The sequence below is a fragment of the Artibeus jamaicensis genome, unplaced genomic scaffold (assembly GCF_021234435.1).
Source record: "Artibeus jamaicensis isolate MK-2021 breed Jamaican fruit bat unplaced genomic scaffold, CSHL_Jam_final contig_1016, whole genome shotgun sequence".
Classification (NCBI taxonomy): Eukaryota; Metazoa; Chordata; class Mammalia; order Chiroptera; family Phyllostomidae; genus Artibeus; species Artibeus jamaicensis.
The window spans coordinates 5,520,382-5,545,007 of NW_026521195.1; the positions used below are offsets into that span (position 1 = coordinate 5,520,382).

Consider the following 24,626-nt stretch of genomic DNA (forward strand, 5'->3'; position numbering starts at 1 on the left):
TGGGCACGAAGAGATTTCCTAGAAATAATGTATTTTATTTGGTTTGAAAGAAGAACGGTTTGTGTGTGCAACCCTCAGTTCCCTGCGGTGAATAGCTTCCTCAGGTTCTCCCTAAACCCCGTGTTCTCAGCATGTGCCTCTGCGTGTACAGACGGCTGGCAGCTCACCCGGGGTCCTTCTCTGGTGAAGAGTCACAGAGCGGGGCCGGGCTGGGGGGCATTTCTCAGAATGAAGGGCAGCACCTTGAGAGTCCCCCTTCCCCACCCCGACTTGGCAACATGATGGGAAGAGCCCGCCCTTGGAACCCGAGTAAGCTGTTAGCACCACCCTGTGCAGAAAAGCCTAGAGTGAAAAAAGTTACATTTGCGTATTTACAGAACGTCAATTTTCAAAATTAGTTTTCTGTCCTCAGTAGACATTACAGTTATTGTTTAGAAGTGTTTATTGTTAAGAAGCAGGAAAGTAAGAATCACACCTAACCCACCTTTCCCGAGGCAGACATTTGTCACTTGGTGGTGTACACACTTTTCGTCTGTTCTTTTACATTCCCGCACACAAGCGCAGGTCTCACAAAAGTGGAATTACGACAGTCGTGCTTTTGGTAGCCTGCCCTCTGCATCTGACAGTATTTTCATGTGACCCCAGGTTGGGCCCCTCATCCTGTCTGTGGTCTGCATATTATTTCACTTTTAAAGCTTCCTTGGGGTTCAGTTGATACATAGTGTGATGACATGGGATGGATGGGTTAACTGTTTCCCTACTGTTGACCATTTACACTGTTTTCCATTTTTTCCCCATGATTGTGAGCATTTTGCGATCAGCTTGTCATTTAGCAAAATCATTGTGAGAATCTAAATTATTTTTGGGGGGTAAAATTCCTGATTCCAAGCCTATGGTCAGTTTTAAAGCTGTTTTAAAATAAGAATGTCCTCATAGCTTGCTGAAGCATCTTAATTTATACTTGACCATTAGGGGCATGAGAGTTGCCATTTCTAACACTCTGGTCAATACGGAGCTGATGTTTCCTTAGAGATTCTAGCTTTTCTAAGAAAAATAGCAGTGAGGGGTGTGAGTTCACCCTGATATGGGGAATTTACAAGTACTTTATATTTGCTCAGTTTGAAGTCGTTCCTCCCAAGTTTGGTTGTATCAGGAACAGTGGAAAGAGTCCCGCAGTTATTTTAGACGTAAGGAAAGCCTCCCAGTGATGGTCGTAAAAACAAACAGCATTAATTGTATCAACTGTGAGTTCCCTCCCCATGCTGTCATACACATGACCCAGAAGAGATGGTCCTCCTGCGTGTGTGTCTAGTTAGTTATATGTGGTTGTGTTTATAAAGATTGTGGACATGTTCATTAACACGAGCAGTTTTATGTTAAACTTCCATTATTCGATGCCTTTTCTCCTCGCTGGAATCAGTGTCTTCTGGGAGCACACTGAAGTATGCCTGGCGCTGGGCTTCCTGAACGATGACTTGTCTTTGATGTTGCCCAGCGCTCACACTTGAGAGTGGACTTGTGGGTTTTATTCATTTAGCAAAGTGGGTGTTATCTGAGTGCTGGATGCTCCTGACCCTGGGTTGGGCACTTGGGGTGGGGGCGGGACGCACTGTGGCCGCTGACAGTTTCGGACTGCGTATGGCCTTCTTTGAAATTTTGTCCTCACACAGAAGATGAATTTCTTTTCTGAAAGTCACTTTGTTCGTCCCTACAGACAGGGATTATCAGCTGTAACTCACGCTCTTGCTTCTGAGAATTTGGCGTGGCTTAGAAACTGGGGCTGTTCTGGAGCCGAGTGCAGGTCTCTGCGCACGCCTGCACTTCCCCTTGGAAGAGCAAACAGCTCCCAGGACCCGGACAGAAGCTGCTCCCTGTGGTGGCCTGTGGGCTCAGCAGCTACATGGCTGTGGGTGTGCAGCGCCCCCTGCCTGCGGTCCTGGCACGTGTACCCAGCAGGGCTGCAGGAGTTCCAGGAGAGCTGCCTGGCTGGCTATTTGCATCACAAACACTAGAGGGGCCAACCTTCTGGGCTTTGTCAGGGGCCCTGGGGCAGAAACTTCCCCAAACTTGATCTCCCTCCACCCCACCTCTGTTTGCTTTGTCTGTGCATCTTTGTGCCTCTCCCTGGTGATGGAAAGGAGAAGCCTCCCACAGCCTGATGGGAGAGATTGTCTTCTGCTGTAAAAGAATGCCATCTCTTGGGCTGAAAGGAAAGGCATGGGGCCACTGTGAAACATCAGCCTTTCCAGAAACATTTGGGCTCCTCCTCACGTAGCTTTAAAAAGGGGTATTGTGAGACACACAGAGAAAGAACCTCAGTTAGGAAAACAGACATCGCAACAAAATAGTTCCTCTTCTGCTTTTGCTTCACGCAAAGCTAGCAGGAGGAAGTTGAGAAGGAAAACACCATGACTTGTGACATGGCACTGAATTTATCTCTGCTCTCTGGTCAGGGGCAATTTGCCAAGGCCAAGGGCGGCTCGGGAAGGTGGGACACACACAGAAACCTGAGGGCGCTCAGGCACCCAGGCTGGAAGGCTGCTTTGAAAAATTTCAGGGGCTGCTTTATGTATTACTTACATATACACACACTTTTATAATTTGTTTTGAAATGTTTCCATTCAAAGATAAACTGAGGTGTAATAAAATTCTAAGAATTTATTTGAGCAAAAATCAGCTCAAATCCATCACCCCAAACTGGAGGTGGTTAGGGACTCTGCCCCAGCAGATACCCCCAGGGCAGGGGTGTCCAACTTTTTGCGGTCTCTGGGCCACACTGGAAGAAGGGTTGTTTGGGGCCATACATTAAATACACTGTGACATGTAATCACACACAAAAAATTATAATATTTTAAATAAATTTATGATTGTGTGTTGGGCCGCATTCACAGCCCTCCTGGGCCAGAGGTCGCAGGTTGGGTGCCCCTGCCCCAGAGGGAAAGGCTATTATAGAGAAGAGGTGGAGCAAAATGAGGGAATTATTTGATTGGCTACAGTTAAAGCCTAGTTGGCTGTGATGGGTTGAAACCTTGAGGCAGTGACTGGCCTAGATTCTGAGTTGGCTTTTATTGGCCACCAAGGCATTAGCACTGCCTCAGTCCACTGACCTCCTGGTTTAATTAATTTAGCATTCACACGCTGAATGGAAAAGTCACAAGGCCAAGTTTCATCAGCTTTCCCACACGTGTGCTTTAATATCAATATAAAGATAGAACTGAAGGCAGCACCGTGCACGCACTTGTGCCATCTCTCCCTAATCTCCTTCAATCTGGAACTCTTTCTTTCTCTTCTCTTTTCACTGACCACCTGGGCACTTGTTAAGAACACAGGTCAGCCATGTTGTAGACTATCAAATTCGGGTTTGCTAAAAGGTCGTTTATTAAAGGTAATTTTCAGGAGAAAGATAAAAGCATGACTTTTACATAAAAATGAACGCATGTTAAAAGAATTCATTTCACTCATGGGAAATGAGAGAATCAGGCACAATGTTTTAACCATTTCAAAGGAAAAGTTAAAAGGGCTCAAATTTATTTGGAGCCCAGGAATGTTGAAATGAATTGCAAATGGAGACAAAACTGGTTTTTCACCTTCAGGGAAGAAGTCAAATTGCTAACAGACAGGACAGGATATACACATGCATCGGCTGGACGATAAGGCTGCAGTGGGAGAACCCAGAGGAGGGGGCTCCGTATAAACACTGCGTGATTTCCCGTAGAAACCCCCCCACCCCCCCACAGTTTTACCCAAAGTTTAGACCTATGTATATGTCTCTGGCTGGGATATCACGGATGCTTGTGTGTGTTTGCTTTTTTAATTGCACCCTATTTTTTTTTAAATATTTTATTTATTTAGCTCTAGAGGGAAAGGGAAGGAGAGAGGGAGAGAAATATCAATGTATGGTTGCCTCTCATGTGTCCCCTGGTAGGAACTGGCCTGCAACCCAGGTATGTGCCCTGACTGGGAATCGAACTGCGATTGTGTAGTTTGCAGGCCCGCGCTCAATCCACTGAGTTACACTAGCCAGGGCTAGTTGCACCCTATTGACCACACATATATGAGGTCTCTCTGTCTCATTACTGGTGTTCCCTTTGACTGCTTAAAATAGCGCCTTCCAGGCATTGACACTGTAGTGTCAATTTGTAATTAATAATTTGTAATTAATGCATAAGCCAACACTCTCTTATTTTTGTTTAGAAGAAGGACAAGTAAAGGAGGGGAGAAGGAAGAGGAATATCTCTTTATATACATTTTTAATCCCCCAGTTTTACCTAAGACCAGATCTGATATTGTGGTCAGTTAGGTTTCTGAAGTGGTTACGTTGTATGTGGTTCAAATGTGAAACCTCACTTCGGAGGAGCCACATTATTCATCAACCCCTTACAGAGGACCTACCCTAACTCTGCATCAGGGCGGTGTGTCACTGTGCGGAGGCCCTGCCCTCGGAGCGGGACAGGCAGTAGATGTCCTGAGCCTCAAGGCTGTGGTAGCCTCAGCACGGGCGGATGTGGGTGGGCTCACTCTGGTCAAGGAAGGGAAATCAGAGCGAGGCTCCAAAGGGACAGTTTGGGGTAGGACTTTGCTGGGTGGACTGGAGGAGTAGTGTAGTCAATGCAGAGGGACGAGGATACTTAATGCCAGAGAGGTTTGGCAGCCTCGGGGAATGCAGGTGGCTGGATAAGGTTAGAAGCGCTTGCTCCCCTATCTTCATGACCCCAGGGTTTTAAGAAGAAGCATCATGGGCCTTTCTTGCAGACAAGATTTGTCTCTTGCACACTTTTTTTTTTGCAGGCTACCACCCCAGAGTCCCATCTGTTGTCCAAGACTATTGCAGTGTCTCAGCATGTCTTCCTTCAGATTTTTTTTTCTCTCACGAGAAGGGAAAGTAAAATCAGTGGACATTTTACCCAAGAAAGATAGGCCACAGTGTCTTCATTATTGAGGATATATTTAAGAATAACCAGTCTGGTACTTTTAGGCTTCACCTTTTTCATTAAAAATGTACCTATTCTTTCCTCCTGGGATTTTTCTGCCTCGAACATAAATTCGTTCTGAGGCAAATGGAGTGTTCTTGTTGCCTTTACTCATAAGTAAATTTTATAGGTTGATTACAGTAGTTTAATCTTGTCTTTTTATTATTTCTTACCATTAGAAAACACCAGTTTATTTCTTTGAATAACGGTTCAGTGTGAATAAGGTTTCCTTATGTCATGGCAGTCAAGTCTGTCTTCAAGACACGTAACTTGTGTAGAAATCACTGCTTTCAGACCTGCTTCTCACATGATTGTTCTTCACTTTTGCAGACGATACCAGAAGTTGCAGAAGATCATGAAGCCTTGGTAAGAATTTACGATTGTTGATTCCGATTATATAACACCCTCTGCTTCTCCGCATTGTTAGCCCAGTCCTCTGATAGCTGTGCATGTAGCTATTTTGAGTAAGTGATTTTGTTTTGCTGTTTGATGTTCTTATAAACAGGTCCTTTAAAATTTTATTTCCCTTTTCTTTCGGCTTTGCGACAGAAAGGGCGTTTTATGTTTGCAACCACAAAATGAGCCCATAAGGATGGCTACCCTTCTTCTGGAGCAGGGCGAGGCATGATTTTATGTATTGCATTAAACAAAAACTTTCTCTTTGGCGGCCTATATGATGTTCAAAGTCAAAGGCCTTTGATTTTCTTCAGTGGCTCAGTCAAAAAAACCCACACAAAACTCTGGGTTGAAGTGTGGAGTGAAAATGATCTCCTTTGAGTTGGAGGAAGTCCTCAGTCCCCTGTCTTAAGTGAATCTCACCATCATTTTGCCTGGAGTTCTCAGGACTTCTTCCACCTTAGAGCTTTTACTCCTCAGTGCCTTTCTTATCCACTTAACAAGATGAGACCGAAGACGTCTAACAAACTCCGTGTAGGAGGCTGAACACGTTTCCATTTGGCTGAGTTGTCAGGCAGATAATTTCAGTTTGAGGAGCCAGACCGAAGAGCACCTGAAAGTGGGTGTTTGTAAGCCCTCAGAGGAAACCCTGACCACCTTCTGCCCCTGACCCCTGACCCCCAAGGTAGCGGGGGTCTTGCTCTCAAATGGTTTGCCCTCTCCTGCCCTTCCACACAGAAAGACGTGGGTTGCAGGAAATCTTCAGTTATTAAATCGCAATCAAGGATAGAAAGCAGTCTTGGGTTTTTAGGATAAAGCCTGTGAAATCTTACTTTGATGCCTATTTTTCATATAGTACAAGCATTGAAGGGTGATGAAGGTTGAGCCGTCTTTGATGAGAGTTTATTGGAAAGTGCCTGGGCACTTCCGCGTATTTGCACTCATTACTCTGATTCACACTGGTAGCTGCCACACAGGACTGGTAAAATTAGCATCATTTCCGTCATGCAGGAGTTGAAATCAGGTGGTGCAACGGGATTCAAGCTGAGTTTTCCTTTTAACAACCTCATGCAACTTGCTAATGTCGAGGAATCTGGAGCTCTGAAGCCTAAGCGATGCCTTAAAATTCATCTCCAGTCATTTTACTCTTAGGTACGCAGAGATGTTGGAAGTGAGACTGTGTGGGAACCATGGTTTTGGTTCATGCCTCATGGGCAAGATCACTGCTCAGGGCCCTGGCTCTTGAAATGGCAGAGTAGCTTACTCAGACTAAGTAACGATGCTGAGTCACCCTGATAGCAAAACCTGAGAAAGACAATCCAGGAAATAAAAATTACAGATCACCAAATGAACAGAGGTGCAACATATTACAAATAGAATTAAGCAATATATAAAATGGATACTGCCTCACAGCCAGTAAAGGTTTACTTCAGGAATGGAAATGTTTGGAAATCAGTCACTGTGTGTGATTCAGCACTTAGTAAAAGAAGGGAGAAAACATAATCTTAATAGATACAGGAAATATATCATAGTTATAGAAAAAGCACTTAGTAAAATCCAACATCACTCATAAATATTCTCAGCAATCTGGGAATAGAGGCAGCTTCCTCAACCTCATAAAGGTGACAAAAATGCATTCTTCTTAACATTAGAAGACTGAACTTACTCCCCCTAAAGACTGGAAATAAGGCAAATGTGTTTTGTACTTCTGTTCAACATTGTACTAGAGTTTTTAGCCATAGCAATAAGTCAAGAAAGAAATAAAAGATGTATGATCAGAAAGGAAGAAGTAAAAACCAACTCTGTTTGTAGAAGATGTGATTGTTATGTGAAAAATCCCAAGAAATCTACAAAGACATTGCTAGATCTCATAATTGAATTTAGCAAGGTTTCTGGATACAACACTAGTATTTAAAAGTGATGTATTTTTATGCACTAACAATAAATAACTGAAAAATGAAATTTAAAAACTTCTTTACAAGGTATCAAAAATCACAAAAATTTTAAGAATAAATTTAACAAGAGACATGCACTATCTGTTTTAATGAAAAATAAATACATTGCCAAAAGAAACAAAAAAACTAAATAAGAGGAAAAGGTACCGTTTCAGGGTTTGAAAGACACGGTATTGTTAAGATAGTAATTCTCCCTCAATTTAACTTCAGGTTCAGTGCAATACAATTTTTTAAAAAAGATACTATAAGCCAGTCTTAAAGCTTATAAGAAATGCATAGAATAGCCAAAACAGTCTTGAAAATACAACAAAGATCCACACAGTTGAGGGATTTCATGAAATGATTTCAAGACTTACTGCTATAAAGTTAGTTCTTAAGACAGTGTGATATTTTTATAAGGGGATGGAGAGGTCAATGGCGTGAAGAGTCTAGAACTGACCCAGAGTTAAATTTTTAACAAAGGAGCCAAAAGAATGTCCACTGACATAAATCATGCTCTAATTCTGAAGGTCAAGGCGAGGCCTAAAGGGTGATGTAGAAATCCATACGGTTCAATATATATACACTTTACCACACAGAAAAGAGACATTAGTAAGTCCCTACTTAGCTTCATCCATAGGTTCTTGAAGACACGGCAAAACATTGCAGAGGGAAAGCAGTCTTACCACAGGCTAATTGATATAAACAAGATTTAACTGCTTATGGCATCTCATCAACATTATAACAAAATGCCATTAAACTGAATGATGTTATTCAAGAACCTGCTATACATGGAAAAACTCATAGAACAGGCCAGAACTATATTCATTAACGTTGGCAATTTAGAATGTATTCAGTGTGATTTATGGAGAGCTTTAAAACTGCCCTTTACTTCCCCTTTCCTCCACTTATCTTGGGCACGGCACCCCATGGAAACATTTAGAAGCACTGTTCTTCTATAAACCCAGCAGCATGCGTTCCAGTGCTGGGAGGTTGGTTGAAACCTGCTGGAATGAAGATGGTCTCTACTGAGTAGGTGAGCACACAGGATGTGTTGGCTGGTCCAGGGACTCTTCACCAGCTTAGGGAGTGTACGGTTGGCGTGATTTGTGGCAGGCAGCACTGCAAAATCTTTACCTGAGTGCGGCATGCAACATTAATAAACCCAACGACTCACAGTGCTCCCACAGGGGCCTGGGAGTTGTTCTGTGTTTGATCTGAGGCACCCAGCATGGGGCTCAGAGGTCAGGCGTGGCTCCTGTCTTCCTGTCCTTGCAGCTGACACCACCCCTCTGGTGGGAGTGGGAGTCCACGCCTGCACCTGGGTGGGGTGAGAGCTCCCATTCATCCTGGAAACGAAGCAGTGAGTCCACTGATCTGGAGTGAAATGTCGTGTTAGTGTGGCCATCCTGCCCTTGCAGCTGAGGGTTTGCAGTGGACTTTGGAAAAAGTCCTCCCTCCTGGAAAGCTGGTGTGCCATCCAGCAACCAGTCATAATGAATTATAAATGTTACCTATATGTTGTATACATAGTATATTGTGTGTATTATATATTTAATAATATAATAGGCAACACAGCATATATAGGTGTATCTAATGGCATTCATGCATCATAACATGGTGAAAACATCTATATAATGTATACCATTTAATATATAATATGTAATTATATTGATACCTATATAAAATAGATATAAATGTTATTAGGTAATATTTATATAAAATATGTCATATCACATGTGTATAAAATGTTGTTAGATGGATCAAGAAAGTAATCCTCCCTTTGGGCGCTTGGGTGTAGGATGTGAAGAAGCTTTTCTTCCCTCGCTTACTGATCATTCACACTGATGGGTAATTCGTACAACACAGGCAGCCCTGTCTGCTGTCTTAGAACTGGTGCTGCACCTCCTTAACCACCATGGAGGTAGAAGCACTGGCCCCAGAGCAGCGTGGAGGTCTGCAGACCAAATGAGACTGGTCCCCTTTCTCTCCATATTTTTTCCAAGGCCCTTCCAGAAGGAGTCTGTAGGCAGCGTTCTGGAGCATTTGGAGATGAGGGACCATCCCCAGACATTACCAAGGCCACGTGGATTGTGGGTTCATTGAGCGAGGTGTAAAGTCATTTTGCCTTCAGATAATTAGAAGCATAAATATAATTGAGCTTTTGCTTCTGAAGTGGTTCATGAAGACCAATGCCATGTCCACCCAGCCTCAGCGAGCTACGGGGAATGTGAGGAAGAGTCTGATTCCCACAGTGCGTGCATTGCTCGTCACTGCCTTTGCATGCTTGCTCTGCTAGCAGTGACATTGAGGCCGCTCTGGGGCTCAGTCGGGAGCAGATAGCGCTGCCCCCAGTCCTGCAGGTGGGAATCTTTTAGTGGGTGAGGTCTCGTGGCATGCCAGGCGTGAGCAAACGGCAACCATTAGTGATATGCTTGCCATTTTTTCTTTTTTTTTAGTCAAAACATTTAGCTAATACTGTGTACTACTAATACTGTAATAAAATAATAAGTTAGCTAAAATAGTTTTACTACAAACAGTACACATTATTGTATAATAATGTAATTGTGGTTACATTATTATACTAATGCCTGCAAAATCTATTAATAAATCTTACTAATACTTTATTATCTGGCTTGCTTTCTTTCTGTCTAATGTTTGGATTTCCTTGACTCATTGTAGAAAGAGTCATTCGGGAATTTCATTACTCTTTCTTGCTACTGTTTTCAACCCATTTTTCTCCTGTCTGTCTCTTTTTCTCTCCTTCACGGGAGTTTATTTTCTTGTCTGGAATTTCTTTACTGGCTTGTGATCCTCTGATGCCACCTAGGGGCACCTGTAGGACGGGGATTGCCCAGCTGTGACTCAGAAAAAAAGCCTTTTTAAAAAAGCATTTGTGGCTTCTCTGTGCAGCCTGAGTGGTGTGGCTTTCCTGCCAGTTTTATTTTTCTGGCTCCAGAGACAGATAATCTTGACACAACAAAGGGTAAACATTTTGAAAATCACAGGCCCCAGTTACCTTGTTAAAACACAACATTTGCATAACGATCACAGCTCACACTCAAAGGCTACTCTCTACCCTCTGCCTGCTGCGTGGAGGGCTTTCAGCACGGTAGCTTGTTTTACCTCCCCGGACAATCCCCAGGGTTAGGTATCATCACCACCACCACTAGCATCATTGTCCCCTTTTTTAATAAATGAGGAAACTGAGGCAGAGACTGCATCAGAAAACTCCCACAGAGAGCTGGAGGGGACTGTCTGCTGTCTGGTTCCAGGAATCACACGCTTACCCATTTCTGTCCCTCGTGTCTCAGGGCCCCTTTCCTGAGAGCTGCATCCTCCCCTGTAGGTTTCTTTACAGCACCAAAGCTTCTGGATGAAGTTGGCTTTCCAAGGTCATGACTGAGGCTATAGACTGAGTACACGAGGAAGAAGGAAAATTGTGCAGCTGTCTTAAGAGAAACACAAGCCTGCTTTCTATTCTATTAATTGAAAATTGATGGGAACAGTCACTGCACACATTTTATGAGACCTTGTAGTGTAGCAGTGGTGGCGTATATGAATCTACAGATTGAAAATGTGAACAAGCAACTTTATTTTTTAAAAAACCAAGCCCATGAGTCACTGAGGTTGTGCACAGTGTAGAAGTCCTGATGAGCAAAAGCAATGAACTTGCAGAGAACAGCTCTGGAAAGTTTCCAGTGAATATTTTTTATGATGAAAATTTATAGGAGAGGTGAGTTTCTGTTGAAGATTTGTGTCCGTTGAAGTGTTGGTTTGAAGGCACTGGAAATCAGAATGTTGTCTGATAAGGGACAAAACAGCTGTCCCCTGAACTTGCTGCATTTCTGGTTGGGTGTCTGACACACACAAGAGACCCTTCCTGCAGGTGTCTGAGCCACAGTGAATCTGTTACCGTTGCCCGCCAACTGTCGTTATTTCCATAGATATTGTGTAAAGACAGAACACGCACACACACGCAGGTACACAGGGACCATGCAGATCCTTTGCAAAGTGCTAATGCTCTTGAGAGTGTTTTTCCTCATCTTCCCTGTTGGTTCCCATGGACAGTAAAGGGGCTTTGTCCCTTCTGGGTCTTTCCTTGTGCCCGCTCCTGGCCTGTGACCATTGTGCCTCCCTGTGTTTTCCAGCTTTGGAGACATGCTGTCCTTCACCCTGACGGCCTTTGTGGAGCTGATGGACCACGGCATAGTGTCCTGGGATACATTTTCAGTGGCGTTCATTAAGAAGGTAATGCACGTGGTGCCACCGGGGCTTAAATCGCTTCCTCCATTCCTGGATATTATTCTCTGCTTGGAGGATGTCTAAGAGTTGTTTTCATTAGATCTTTGTTAAAAGGTGGGTGGGTTTTTGATAGTATTATATGTAAAGGGGTCAGGGCGCCTAAATTATATGTGAAAATGGTATTTTTCTCCCCACTGAGATCTTAAGGGATTGCACAGAGAGTCCACAGTCAAGAAAAGTCAAGATGCCACGTTGTTAAGGCCACACAAGTGTGCGCTGTGTCCCAATGCAGGGCTCTGCTGTTCTCACGACCAACACACAGTTGCTGATGCTCCTCCTGAATCTTCCACCCTCAACCCTGTGTTCAGGAAAAGGGAAAAATTCCCAGTACACTCATTTCCTGCATGGCTGGGTCAGAAGCAAGGCAGTAAGAGAAGGAAGTCCTTGCCTCTTGGGCTGAGTAAGGCTGCTCCCTTGTCAGGAGGGTGCAGTAAGCATCTCTGTGATTGGTCAGTTCCACTGGCTCCTCCTTCCATAGGAGGAGCTTATAAAGGGACCTCCTGTGGGGAGAGTGAGGGAGCCCCCCCACCAAACCTGCAGCTGGCCGACATAACGGCAGACCTGCACACTTAGAGCGCTGCTTCCCATCTTTATAACTATTAAATGAGGGGTTATTACTATTAATTTGTTAGCTTATTTTTCCTCTCTTTGTGTTTGTGAAATGGTTTATAAATGGAATGGCATGTTTCTTCCTTTTGTTGTATTGGGCAGGAAGAGATGTTCAGAATGCATAAATTTACTTTCTAAGAGTGTAGGTTCCTGGGAAGGGTTTTCTAAAATAAGGAATTTCAGAGAATCTTTGCAAAAGCTGGAAAATCAAAGTAAAACTCAGTGGAGGTAGGTCGCTAGAATTTTGTAAATGTTTTATTTTGAAATCATGGCAGACAGACAGAAAAGTGGCAAAAGATAATATAGAATGTTCCCGTGTGCCCTTCACCCAGCTTCCCCTGATGTTAACGTTTTGCACAACCATTGATGGCACAACCGTTGATCACAACTGAGAAAGCAACAGTGGCGCGATGCTATTGTCAGTACTGGGGTTCATCAGTTTCTCTTCTAATGTCCCTTCCCCGGTTAAGGACCCCGTCCAGCACCCTGCACTGCACTCAATTGTCATGTCTCCTTGGTGTCTTGCAGTCTGAAAGTTCCTCAAGTTTTCCTTATCTTTTGTGACTTTGACATTCTTGAGCGGTACTGAGCACTTATATTGTGGAATGTCCCTCAATCTGGGTTTCTTTGATACTTCCCTGATGGTTGAATTAAGGTTATGCATTTTTGGCAAGAATGCTAGAGAAGTAATGTTGTGTCCTGCTCAGTGCATCACAGTGGGGCACCTACTGGCCATATGTCTTCATTAACAGTGATGTTGACCTTGACCGTGTGGCTGAGGTGGCATCTGCTGAGTCTCCCTGCTGTAAAGTTATTCTTTTTCCTTTCAAAGTTAATATCTTGAGGGAGATAACTGCCTTGAATTGAAGGACATACCAGAGCCCCTAGTCTGTTGAATGAGGGTATCAGGAAAGGACCCCCACAGACTGGACCCCTGGATGATGCTGCATGTGTATTTCAGACGAGAGCTGATCAGAAACCCGGGGTGCTCTTGACATGCCTCTGAGCCTCTTGCCTTCCACAGGGGTGTAAAGCCAAGGGTGATGAGCAGTGGGACCCACTTAGAAAACACCCATAAAAGGTGTAGGCCCTTTTTTCCCTCTCTATCAAAATCGCTGAAAAGAAAAGGGGGGGGATTAGAGATGAGAAAGCCAAAGGAAATCTGAAGTGTTATGAGGGACTTCCTGAGCAGGTAGCAAGAAAGGTGAGCCACAGATTGTGAAAGCAGAGGGCAAGTTGCTCTTGTTTGTCTCTCTCAGGTGAAGGTTCTGGAGAAGCAAGTTCAATCTGAAGATCCTGGTTTTTGTGGATTTTTGATACTCAACAAAAATCTTCACTTACTCTGAATTTATGGCAGGCCTCCTTTCCTCCATTCCATTTGCCTTGCCCTCTGTTACTGGAGCCTTTTTTTGTTATAAAAACAGCGCTCTTCTGAAGGCAAATTCCTGGGAGTCATCCTGTGTGTTCACAAACATTACTTCTTTCGATCCCAGCAGGAATCCTCTCCAGCAGAGAGGGTCTTGTTATTTCTGGTCAGGAGGCAAGGACACAGTGGCTCGGAGGTTCAGTGAGTAGGCTGTCCTTGGTTTCCTGGCTCAGGCTCCTGCCCCCATGCTCACGCACTTGTCCTTGTTTTCAAGTGGCAGAGAGAATAGCCTCTGAAGACTTGGCCACCAGCGCTGCCTCTTGTTCAGCCGTCTCTGACCTCTCTGGTGTACAGTTACGCAATTCCTCCTGCTCTGAGTCCCCTCCTGTCTCGTGACTGTCCCTGTTCCAGCACTTGTCACACTTCTGTGACTTTTCGATTCACTGGTATGGGTCTCCCACTGGACTGTGAGTCCTAGGAAGGTGGAACCGCGCTTTCTCAGTGACGCTGTTCTCAGAGCCTGGCACCGACGTTAATAAATATCTGTTAATAAATATCTGTGAAATGAATGCATGAAATCTGCTTCAGAAGCATTTTTTTAACCCTAGAACTTGAAGGAGAGAAGGAATACAGAGGCATCGTATCAAAGTGTATTTCAAGTAAAATTTCGGTTCTAAGTGGAAAGGAATGACCACGCTCTCTTTTTTAAATGATGTGAGAAGTGGTGAGAAAGAATGACAATAATTTAACTTCCCAACTGCTTAAGAAAATGTTTTCCATTCACTGGAATAAAATGAAAGGTTCTAAGAAATGAAAGAAGCAGAGACTAACAATCTTGATAGTTTTCATTAAAAAAATGAGATATTTTTTTCAGAAGGCAACACATTTAACCTAATCCATGGCCTTGTTCCCATTCTCTTTCCTTTTTTTGCCAATTAGATCTCAACTTCAAATGTGAATTCAAAAGGCAGTCATCCAAAAATCACTTTATAATCGATAGTTATTGCAAGATTAATTTTTTCACTCTCTAGCTGGATCAAATTCAGCATCTGACAACCCAGGCATTGTATGTGGACAACTGTCTTCTCAATGGAGCTTTATCTGGACCAAAATCCACTGACAAAAGATGCTTATCTCTGCGATACAGACTTGGCTTCCTGTTAAAGCCAAATTCATAGCACTTTGGGGAGGTGTTTTGTCCCCACCAGCCCCTATCTCCTATGCTACTACTTTGTCCATTTGGTTATGTGTGGACTTAGATTCTAGTTACAAACTGTGTTTGCAAAAAATAACAGAATTTCACAAGCCCTTTGATGCTTGGAATCCCTTAACACTGATATATAGTGTTGTTGGTTTTTAAAGACTTGACTACTTTAGGGAGAGGGTAGGAGACAGGGAGAAAAAAGAAATGAGAAGAAAAACACCAAACTGAAAAAAACCCTGGAACTTTTCTGCGTTACGAGTTGTTTTTTTTCCTTGCCAAGGGTAACATTGGTGCCTTTTCGTGGCAGGGAGGTGCCATACATATGCTCTGGAAATCCCAGCCCTGCGGGAGGGCCCGGATCACCCTGCGGTGTTTCCAGTGCTGGACACGCATCCAGCCGTTTCGGTTTAGAGACCCAGTAATTGTTGCCTCTGAAAAACTTGGGAGATTTATGGCCTCTGCCTGGACACTTTAACTTACAGGAGCAGAGCTCCAGGCTCTCCATGGTTCATTTTGGTTTTGATAACATGGGAGAATTTAAGACCTCATTCTAAGTGATTCTGAGAAGAGTTTATGTGGTTCTAATAGTGTGTCATTGATTCATGCACTGTGAAGACCCTTAGCTTCTTAAGGTCACCCAGAGAGTCCTCAGTTTTGTTTACATAACACTTGTAAACGGATAGCAGCATGTGGAGGCAGTGTGTGTAATTCTTGCTAGCCTCTCTGCCCCCTGCTTCCTTATGCTATAGATCTCCTTTCAAGAAGCTGTACTTGGGCTGGCTTAGACTCTGCCACATAAGCCTGCCTAAAGGGCAGCAATGGAACTTCAAAAAATGTGAAGGCAAAAGAAGTCTTTATTGATTTTGGGGGCGAGGGAGTGACAGGGGAAATTAAAATTTGACTGGACAGTCTTTACCTTTTAAAGTAGACACTGAATAGCATTTGCACATGATCTGATATGGAGCCTGGCTACAGTCGTCATGTTTGCTTAATTGGCCCCAAGGCCTTGGTTATTAGTACCCGTTATGTTACGGAACAGGGAGCGGGTGGGGGGCTGATACACTATTACCGAAAAGAGCCCCCACTAGGTTTGCTTGTCCACCACCAGAGGAAAGACATCTCTCAATGCCAGAGATTTGTGAAAAGAAAAGGAAATGTTTATTTAGAGATATACAGACTTAAAGTAGTGACCTAATGTCTTCATTAAAATACCAAAGTCCTTTAGGATACCCACAGCCCTACACAGTCCTTCCTTCGCCCTCTGCCCTAATTTGGGTACCATATCTCAGGAAAAGCAGCAGATTCAGGCTCCCAACACCATCAGCTGTGTTATCGGCCAGGATCAAGCTTTGTGGTTCTCCTCTGCAAAGCTATGGGGGTCTGCTAAAGCCTCATGTGATTCTCCCTCACATGGCTGTGGGGGTCTCCACTCTGGCCAAAGCCATGTTGTTACCGAACAGGGGTCCGAGGGGGGGCAATATTTGGCCCACCTAGGGATGTCAAAAACTGCTACAGAACAACAGGGGCTCCTCCCAAGGACTGAATACGAATATCTACTGGGCTCTTCTGTCTGCTGCCAATTGGAAAGATATCTCTCAACGCCAGAGATTTGTGAAAAGGAAACAAAATGTTTATTTAATGCTATTCAGGCCTAACGCCTCCACTAAAATGTCAAAGTCCTTTAAGATAACCACAGATGCCCACAGCTATTTTTTCGCCCCTGCCCTAATTTGGGGTACCGTATCTCAGGGAAAGAAGCACACGTCTGTGTTTCAGGCCGCTGGTACCATCAGCTGTGTTGCCATGCAGGCAGGATCTCTCTCTAGTTAATCCAAAGTCATGTGGGACCCTCTCATGGTCCACTGGCAAGAGTTCTTTGTACCAAGTTCCAGTCAAAGTCTCTTCTGCTTTCCAGGCCACGCAGCCAAAGGGAGCATCCCAAAGCTGTGTGGGCCTCTTCTACCAAAGGCAGCAGGGGTCCACACTCCACCAAAAGCATGTGGCTTTTTTCTTCACCTGGCTGCAGGGATCTCCATTCTGGCAAAGCTGCGTGATTTTCCCTTTCACCTGGGAAAGAGAGGGTCCGCACTCTGCCAAAACTGCATCGCTTCCTCTTCACCTGGCCAAGAGGGAACCCTTTGCTGAAACCGCATGGCTCTCCCTTTCAATGACTGCAGGGGTCTGCACTCTGGCTGAAACCACATGGTTCCCCCCCGCCTCCAGTGGCTGCCAGGTCTAGGCTTAAATCTCCGCACCCATCTTCCTTTACAGCCCCATTTCTGACTCCTCCTACAATCAGTTACACCTGCCAGTATTTCTGTATTATTACAAATTTACTGGGCTGCCATCGTCAGTCAGGGCAGGTATGGCCCCATGTCTTAGAGCCAGTCTTCTCCAAGCTCCCACACAGGCAGTAGGTGCTGTAACTCAGGGGACCAACCCCTAGTTACATCCTGGGTAGAAGCCACTCCCTTCTCCCTGGCTCAAAGCATGGCCACAGCTATTTACCATATCTATGAAACCAGTTAAATGACCATTCTAGAGGTTAGCTGCAAAACTGTTGCTATGCAAAACAACTCTCAATGGCTCTGTTCCATTTGTCCCTTCCCCCTACTGACACCTGGGGGGAGGTGAGGACATCTTAATATTTCCTGGACACCCTGAGCTCTGGACCCCATTCCAAATTCTTTTTGGGGGCCCCCTCCTGGCTGTGCCCTGTTATAATGTGGTTCTCCCTTTAGTGGCTACCACGTCTGGATTTAAATCCCAGCGCCCATCTTCCTCTGCAACCCTATTTCTGACTCCTCCCACAATTGTTAAGACTTGCCAGCACTCCCATACCCTTCCAGCTTTACCGGGCTGCCATAGTGGGTCTGGGCAGGCGTGGCCCCGTAGCGTGGAGCCAGTCATCTCCAGGCAGTCAAATGCAGGCACTGTAACCAGGGGGAGTTGCCTCCCAGTTAAGTCCTGGGTGGAAGTCACTTCCATCCCCCTGGCTCAAAGCAGGGCCACATATTTATACAACCAGTTAAATGACCATGCCAGAGGTTAGCTGCAAAGCTGTTGCTGTATGAAATAGTTCTCCATGTTCCTGCTCCATGTGTCCCTTCCCCCAACTCACACCTGTGTGAGGACAGGGGTGAGGACATCATATATCTTTCTAATATTTCCTGGATACCTTGAGTTCTGGACCCCATTCCAAATTTCTGTTTGGGGGTCCCCTCTTGGCTGCACCCTGTTATAGTTAGAAGAAAATACTGGGCCCTTTCAATGTCTGGTTAAAACCATGGACAAGGAAAGGCAAAAGATAGAAGTTAGATTAAAAAAATTATTAGTGTCTCCTAGAGAATTGTATGTAGGACCATAATGGGTTATGAGCCTGCTCTCTACCAGCAATACCAGGTATGTGACATCCACAGATGTCTCATTTTGTAACCTGCAGTAGGATTGCTGAAATGGGGGGTTCCCTATGTCAAGAAAAAGATCAAATACAAGATTAATTTTAAAGAGGTTTGATGAAGATAAGTGGTTCATTTCAGTTAGTTCCAGGAACGGGAAGTGGAAGTGGACTGTGAGAAGGCCTGAATCAAAGCAAGGCCCACAGGCCATTCAGGTGAGAGTTAATAACTGGTATTTACATGAAGTAAAACCCACTGTAAGAAGGCGTTACTTTATATAAAAGAATATTCAGAGTTCTGATTGAGTAGTTCCAGAACATTGACACAAGAATGTTTATGGCCGTTGGGAGTGAATTTGTGTTAGAGGGAAAATTGCGTGAGAGGGCTCTGGGGAAGATTCTGTCTCAGCAACGTGGGAATGAGGTGGGCCACAGGCCAGTGCTGTGCATGCAAACTGAATGCATCCCAAGGGGAGACGGGCCAAATGGGGGACTGAGGCTGTTAATCACTGATAGTGTGGCAAACTGGGGAACGGTGATCATTGAGACAGGAGGCTGAGGAAGACAATGAGATTGGTTTCTACCTGATTTATTTAGCCTTTGTTGGAATATCTGAATGGAGGTACTCTTTCTGATGCCAAGAAAAAACATAAGCACTTAATGTACTTCATAGTAAGTGCCTTTTTCTCCATCTCTGTCTACTGGACTACAAGGCCCTTGAAGTTAAGAGTGGGCATTGCTCATCTCTCTGTTTTCTGACCTCAGATGCTCCCAGCCTGTTCTGTGGTGTGCAATGAAGGCATGTGACTTGAATGAATGGAAAGAGAGGATACAGGCTGGCAGGTGGGAGGGAGCTTGACAGTAAACTCTCAGGTGGAAAATTCTCCAAGGACCCTCAGAGATGTGTGCAAATTTATTAAATGGAGGCCCTCAGAGGGTGCTGGAAAGAGGAGAATATTAGTACAGATTAAAATCAGATATAGGGTCAAAGACATTCTTTGGGAGTTCTGCAGGTTTCCAGCAAGTGCCCAAGAATTGTGCTGGGATAACGAGAAATGTTTGGGATGGCACTGATGGGAAGGGAAGGCGTTTCTGTTCCATTTAGAAGAGGTCTAGCTAAGCCGTGAGCATAGTTTGAGAGGAATTGGACTCTTGTCAGAGAAAAATGGCCTTAGGAAAAAACGGTGGATTTGATGAAATGGAAAAGACTCCCAGGATAAAGGCCAGGGCTTCCCAGGGGCAGTAAACACTTTGGAGAAGTTTATTAGCCATGAAATGGGCTGAAGTGATCGGATGATGGGCCAGCGGAATTCTTTTGAGAATCTTAAAATTCTCATACTCTTCCCATAGGTTATATTATAAAATAATAGTGTTTGGAATATAAAATCATAATGTTACTCTACTTTACATCATTCATTCCCCACCCTCTGAGATCCAGATATATCTGGGGGTGTCTGTGCCCTTACCCCTACTTTCTCCAGAGAGTCCTTGGGCTAGAAACAGTTGACATGGTAACAGTAAGTTGCCATGGACACCTTTGCCTTTTACCTTGTACAGAGGTGGAGAGGAGATGAGAAGCGGTCGGTGGGACGGCATAAAGGGAGAAATGAGTGTTGACGGAGGGAAGCAGCAAGTGTCAATTTGTCCTGGAACCAAATGGTTTAGCTTTTAAGAAAGCAGTCATTGTATTGATATAATAAGAGCCTGTTAGTGTGAGTTGTCAACAGATAGCGATAACTTTTAATGAGGCCTCTACAATCAAACCTGGATGGTACCCCTATGTTTGGGTGCCTGAGATCCATCATTCTAACCTTTACTTTGCTTCTCTCTTACATTGTGATTTATTATGTTTGAGGTCTTAGTATTAATTCCTCGGGGAATATATGTTAGCGCTTACACTATTATTTTAACTTTTCGCACTGTTCATTTAAAGGTTTTCCTGTTTGCTAAACTTTAGAGAAGAGTTTATTTTAACCATATAAAATGAAAGGACGGGGAAAGGGCGTTCCGCTGAGGAATCCCACAAGGCGTAACCAGCGACTGAGGAGTTGCCAGTTGAACTGCGTTGACAAGTGTGATTTGTGGGAGTCCCTGAAGAATGTAACAGCATCATAATAACATAAAAGTCATGGACCCTGTGGGTGGAGAAGGAGCCTGGGAGCAGGAAGCAATAGCATTCAGTGTACGTTGGAATTACTGTCTCGGAGAGACATGGGCCCTTATACTACATGGTCAGCCTTTCTTATGGGTGGGCTTCATATCCATGGATTCTCCCCCTGCAGAGAAAAAACGCTCTGGAGAAAAAAATAAATCCCAGAAAGTTCCAAAAGGCAACACTGGAATTTGCCAGGCCCCAGGCACTACACTGAATGCTCTCAGATGAGGCAGAAATGTGCCGGCGAACCCTGCTGTAGCCTCTCTGCAAATGAACGTCATATGCAAATACTATGCCCTTCATTTTATGTGAGGGACTTTAGCATCCATGGGTTTCATCTGAGGGTGTTCTGGAACCAATGCCCCATGGACATTCAGGGATGGGTGTCTGTGTTAAAATCATCTGCTCTTGAAAGCTAAAACTCAGAATAGTTCTGGAAAAAACAGAATAATTCTTTGACATTGTCTCCTGTAAAAGTTGCTTATTATTGAATCACAGAAATCAGATATAAATAGTGCTCCGTAGTCACGAAGAGTCATGGTGGCCTCTTCAGTGCGCTCTTTGCTGGGTGGCTGCCACCCCAGGGCCTTTTCGTCCCCCGGGTCTGGTGTTTCTTAAACCAGCTCCTGATGTTCCTTCTGTCCTCCTCTGCTCCGCTTCCCATGAGCAATCACCTGTGTCCTGCTTGGATTTTCAGATAGCAAGTTTTGTGAACAAGTCAGGCATGGACACCTCCATTCTGCAGCGGTCCCTGGCCATTTTGGAGTCCATGGTGCTCAACAGCCACGACCTCTACCAGAAGGTGGCCCAGGAGATCACCATCGGCCAGCTCATCCCACACCTGCAAGGGTAAGCCCGCGGAGGCCCCGCTGTGCAGAGGGGAGGCGCTGCAGTCGCCAGGGTGCCTGGGAAATGTGGCTTATCGGTTTAAGTACACGGAAGAGAAATCCGGATTTGGTGTTTCATCAACCACGCATACACTTGCCCCCATCACATGTGACTCACCCCTTGGTGAGCTCTGTCCCTGGTGCCTGGCCCTGAGCAGGCACCCAGTTTTGATCAGGGTTGGCAGATATCCATAGAGTTTTACTTTTCACACGAGGTAATAGGCCAGATTGTTCTCTTCGGTTCTCAACAGACTCTGCTCGGTCATTTACAATTCTGTCTTCTGTGACGTGGTGAGTATTTCCAGGGTCAGTTAAGAATTTTGAGAGTCAGGCTTTTCTCTTCAGGCTCCAGGTCATTACAGAGACCTTCTTTTATATTTCATCATTATTTTTTATTTCTAGAGGCTCAAGCTACAAGACGTGGCCCTAGCTAGCAGCCTGCTATGGCTGGGGCTTTCCCCCTTCTGTCTTCCCATAAGCAACAAAGGTTGTCTCCGATGACACGGACTGAGAAGGGCCCTGAAGAAGAAGCTATTTCGTAAATTTCAGCACTTGGGGTCAAGGTGACAGCAGACATCCTGAGCTTACTCAGAACAGGGAGTTTGTTGAAAGGATGCTGGGCGCCTTTGGAACCAAAGAATGACTTCAGAAGCTGAGCCTTATGCAGGACACAAACTGTGGCCTTTCTCCTAGTACGAATGTGACAGGGCTCCCGGTAACTGCCATCTCTGCCCCCAGACTCTCAGGCCACGCCTGCACATTCTGAAGAGGAAGCCTGATGCCTGTTTGGGGTGGGGGTGCAGGGTAGAGACTCAGCAGTTCTCATTCTACCGAGACATTCACTGTCACGTTAGAATGTGAACCACCAAAACGTATTTGATGTTTTCTGCATTTGGAGGGAGGATGGTGACCAGAGGTAACGGTTTAAGTCACACAAGCTGAAGACTGTGGCCCCAGGGAAAATAAGCATGTGCTCTAGAATGAGGGTCCCTTGTGAAACCTGCCTACCAGCAGCAGTTGGTCCTCAGTTCCCTGAACACCACATGCGTTGTCTTTGCAGACTGTTTCTCATCTTGGGGGCAGACTTGTGCAGCCACGGTGTCATTCGCCAAAGCGGAGAGTTTCTCGTGGGCCAAGCGCTCTGCTCAGGATTTTATGTACATCACCTCATTTTATCCAAAAAGCAACCTTTGGAAATAAATGTGTTCTTACCAGTGTTACAGCTGAGGAGATTGTGTCTTAGGGACACCCATGAACTTGTCCAGGCTGCACAGCCCTCCTCTGGTACACTGGGCCCTGAATCACCGCCCCCCCACCAAAGGCCATGTTCTCGGCTCCGCCTCTCCCGAAATTGTCTCTAACCGTATCTCCTAGCTGCTCTTTATTTACACCTGGTTCTCTTTATTTACTCTTTACCATGTGGCTTGCATTAGTGCCTTACATGGAATTACTGATTTCATTCTGGTGAAAAGCAAAATTTATAAATATAAAAACCTGATCTTCTGGTCACTAAAAAAGTTTCTTTTGGGAAATAGATTTTTAGAATATGTAATATCATTGCCATGAAGACAAAGCTGTTTCCTTTATAATAAGCTCAGGCCTTAGAGACCCCCAAGTCTACTCCCAGATACATGTCATGCATCAGGCAAAACGTCACACACACACACACACACACTTTTCATCCACTCAGTTTATGTTGTTCATCTTCCCAGAGAAGAACGAGGAGGGAGCCAGCGGCCACCTGAACTTCCTGTGGTTCCCACTGAGTAGTGTGTTCTCTGACTAGCAATAGCAACTCCCCCGCCCCCCAGCCCCTCCCCCCACCTTGTTTCCAGCTTCATGGTGGTTGAAAAATGTTCTCGGTGCTAAGTGCGTTTTCTAGGTCCTGCCTTTCTCACCTTTTTGGGGGGGAGGCGATCGTGAACTTTATTCTGGTCTGATTCAGGGAAAGCATCTGACTTTCTGTATCGTTCTGTGTCTTACAGCACAGATCAAGAAATTCAAACCTACACCATTGCAGTGATCAATGCGCTCTTCCTGAAGGCCCCCGATGAGAGGAGGCAGGTGAGTTGCATGTTTTTCGTTGCAAGACTGTGCCCAGGAATGGCAGCTTCTGCTGCAGAGAGAACCCTCCCCCCACCCTCCCGGGACTTGCTGCTTGGCTGGCCAGCCTGGGATCATTCGCACATTCAGTGGGCACTGGGTAGAGGTAGATGGGCAGGCCCCTGTGTGAGGAAGAATGCTGGAATGCTCCAGTGGTAGAGCCCTTTCACCACAGGAAACCAACGTGGAAGCCCCCAGACACGAAACAGTGGCCCCTCTGCAGGCTCTGGAGAAAGCAGAGGTAGAAGCCCCTGTGAACATGTCATTTCATTGAACTCTCCCTGGGGCAGGGAAGGCGTCATCCCACTTTTCTGATGAGGACACTGAGACCATGAGAGGTGTCGACATTGCCCAGGGACCTGTGGGATGGAACTCGAAGGTGGCTGCCCGGGTTGAAACGGCCGGTCTCGTGTCCAAGGGGCTCTTCACTCAGTGGTGTTTCCGCAGCCCGAGTGTGGACATGGGGTGGGAGGACCGAGCGATGCATCCCCCTCCTCGGAGTGCACCCTGCCCTGTGAAACCCGTGCTTTGAGACTCTCCTTTGCCTGTAGAGCTTCGGTTTTTCTTCAGTGAAAGGAAAGAATCATTACAGAGGCAGGTGGGGGAGAAGTGGAATTTTTGTCTTGAAATTTAGTTCATATCTGAAAATCTACTCCTGTTTTTTTTTCGCATCAGTGTAACATACTGTTACCTTGGTCACAGTTCACTTCGTGTAAAAACTGGGTGGAAACATGAGTTTTTCAATGATCAGAATAGGTGCCGGGGCCCTCTAGGACGGTTGCCAGTACGGTGTTCTGGAAGAAGTTAGAAAGCTAGCATCAACTGAACACTGTGTCAAGTATTTCATTTTTTCCACTGTCAAGCTTTTTAAACCTCAGCGATTAAATATGAGGGTTTCTGGTATGTTCTCCAGTCATTGGTTTGCTCATTCCAGGGGCCCTTTGCACGATGAGCGGAGTGACTTTGGAGTTTCCTGTTCCTTTCTTTTGGTGTTAGCTGCAGCCCGGAGGGGCCCGCCTGGGCTTTCGGCTGGGTTTGAATGGGGTGGTGCTGCAGGTCACTTTGGTGGGGGCTACTTTTTTGCATTTATATCTAAAGGCTGAGCTCGTGGTAATTCCTAGCAGCTGAGCCAGAGGCCACACAGCCCTCATGTACTCAAGCCTGGGCAGGCCAAGGGTGCCTGATCAGACGGCCTGTGCGCAGACGCAAGGAGGACTAGGGCTGGGGGGAGGGGGGGAGGGGGCGGAGCTCTGGCCCTACGCGGGAGTGTCCCCTCCTCCTGTTGGAGAAGAGGCTGGAC

General features: G+C 45.3%; 1 protein-coding gene across 5 annotated transcripts in view; it reads left to right on the forward strand.

The window, feature by feature from the left end:
- The window catches only part of ELMO1 (engulfment and cell motility 1), a 469,444-nt gene that overhangs the window by 164,563 nt on the left and 280,255 nt on the right, over positions 1-24,626 (forward strand). For all 5 annotated transcript variants that reach the window (XM_053661620.1, XM_037126577.2, XM_037126578.2 and 2 more), the window contains 4 exons: positions 5,301-5,336; positions 11,452-11,551; positions 21,034-21,185; positions 23,209-23,287. In XM_053661620.1, coding sequence (XP_053517595.1) covers positions 5,301-5,336; positions 11,452-11,551; positions 21,034-21,185; positions 23,209-23,287 — 367 coding nt within the window. The remainder of the gene's footprint in view (positions 1-5,300; positions 5,337-11,451; positions 11,552-21,033; positions 21,186-23,208; positions 23,288-24,626) is intronic.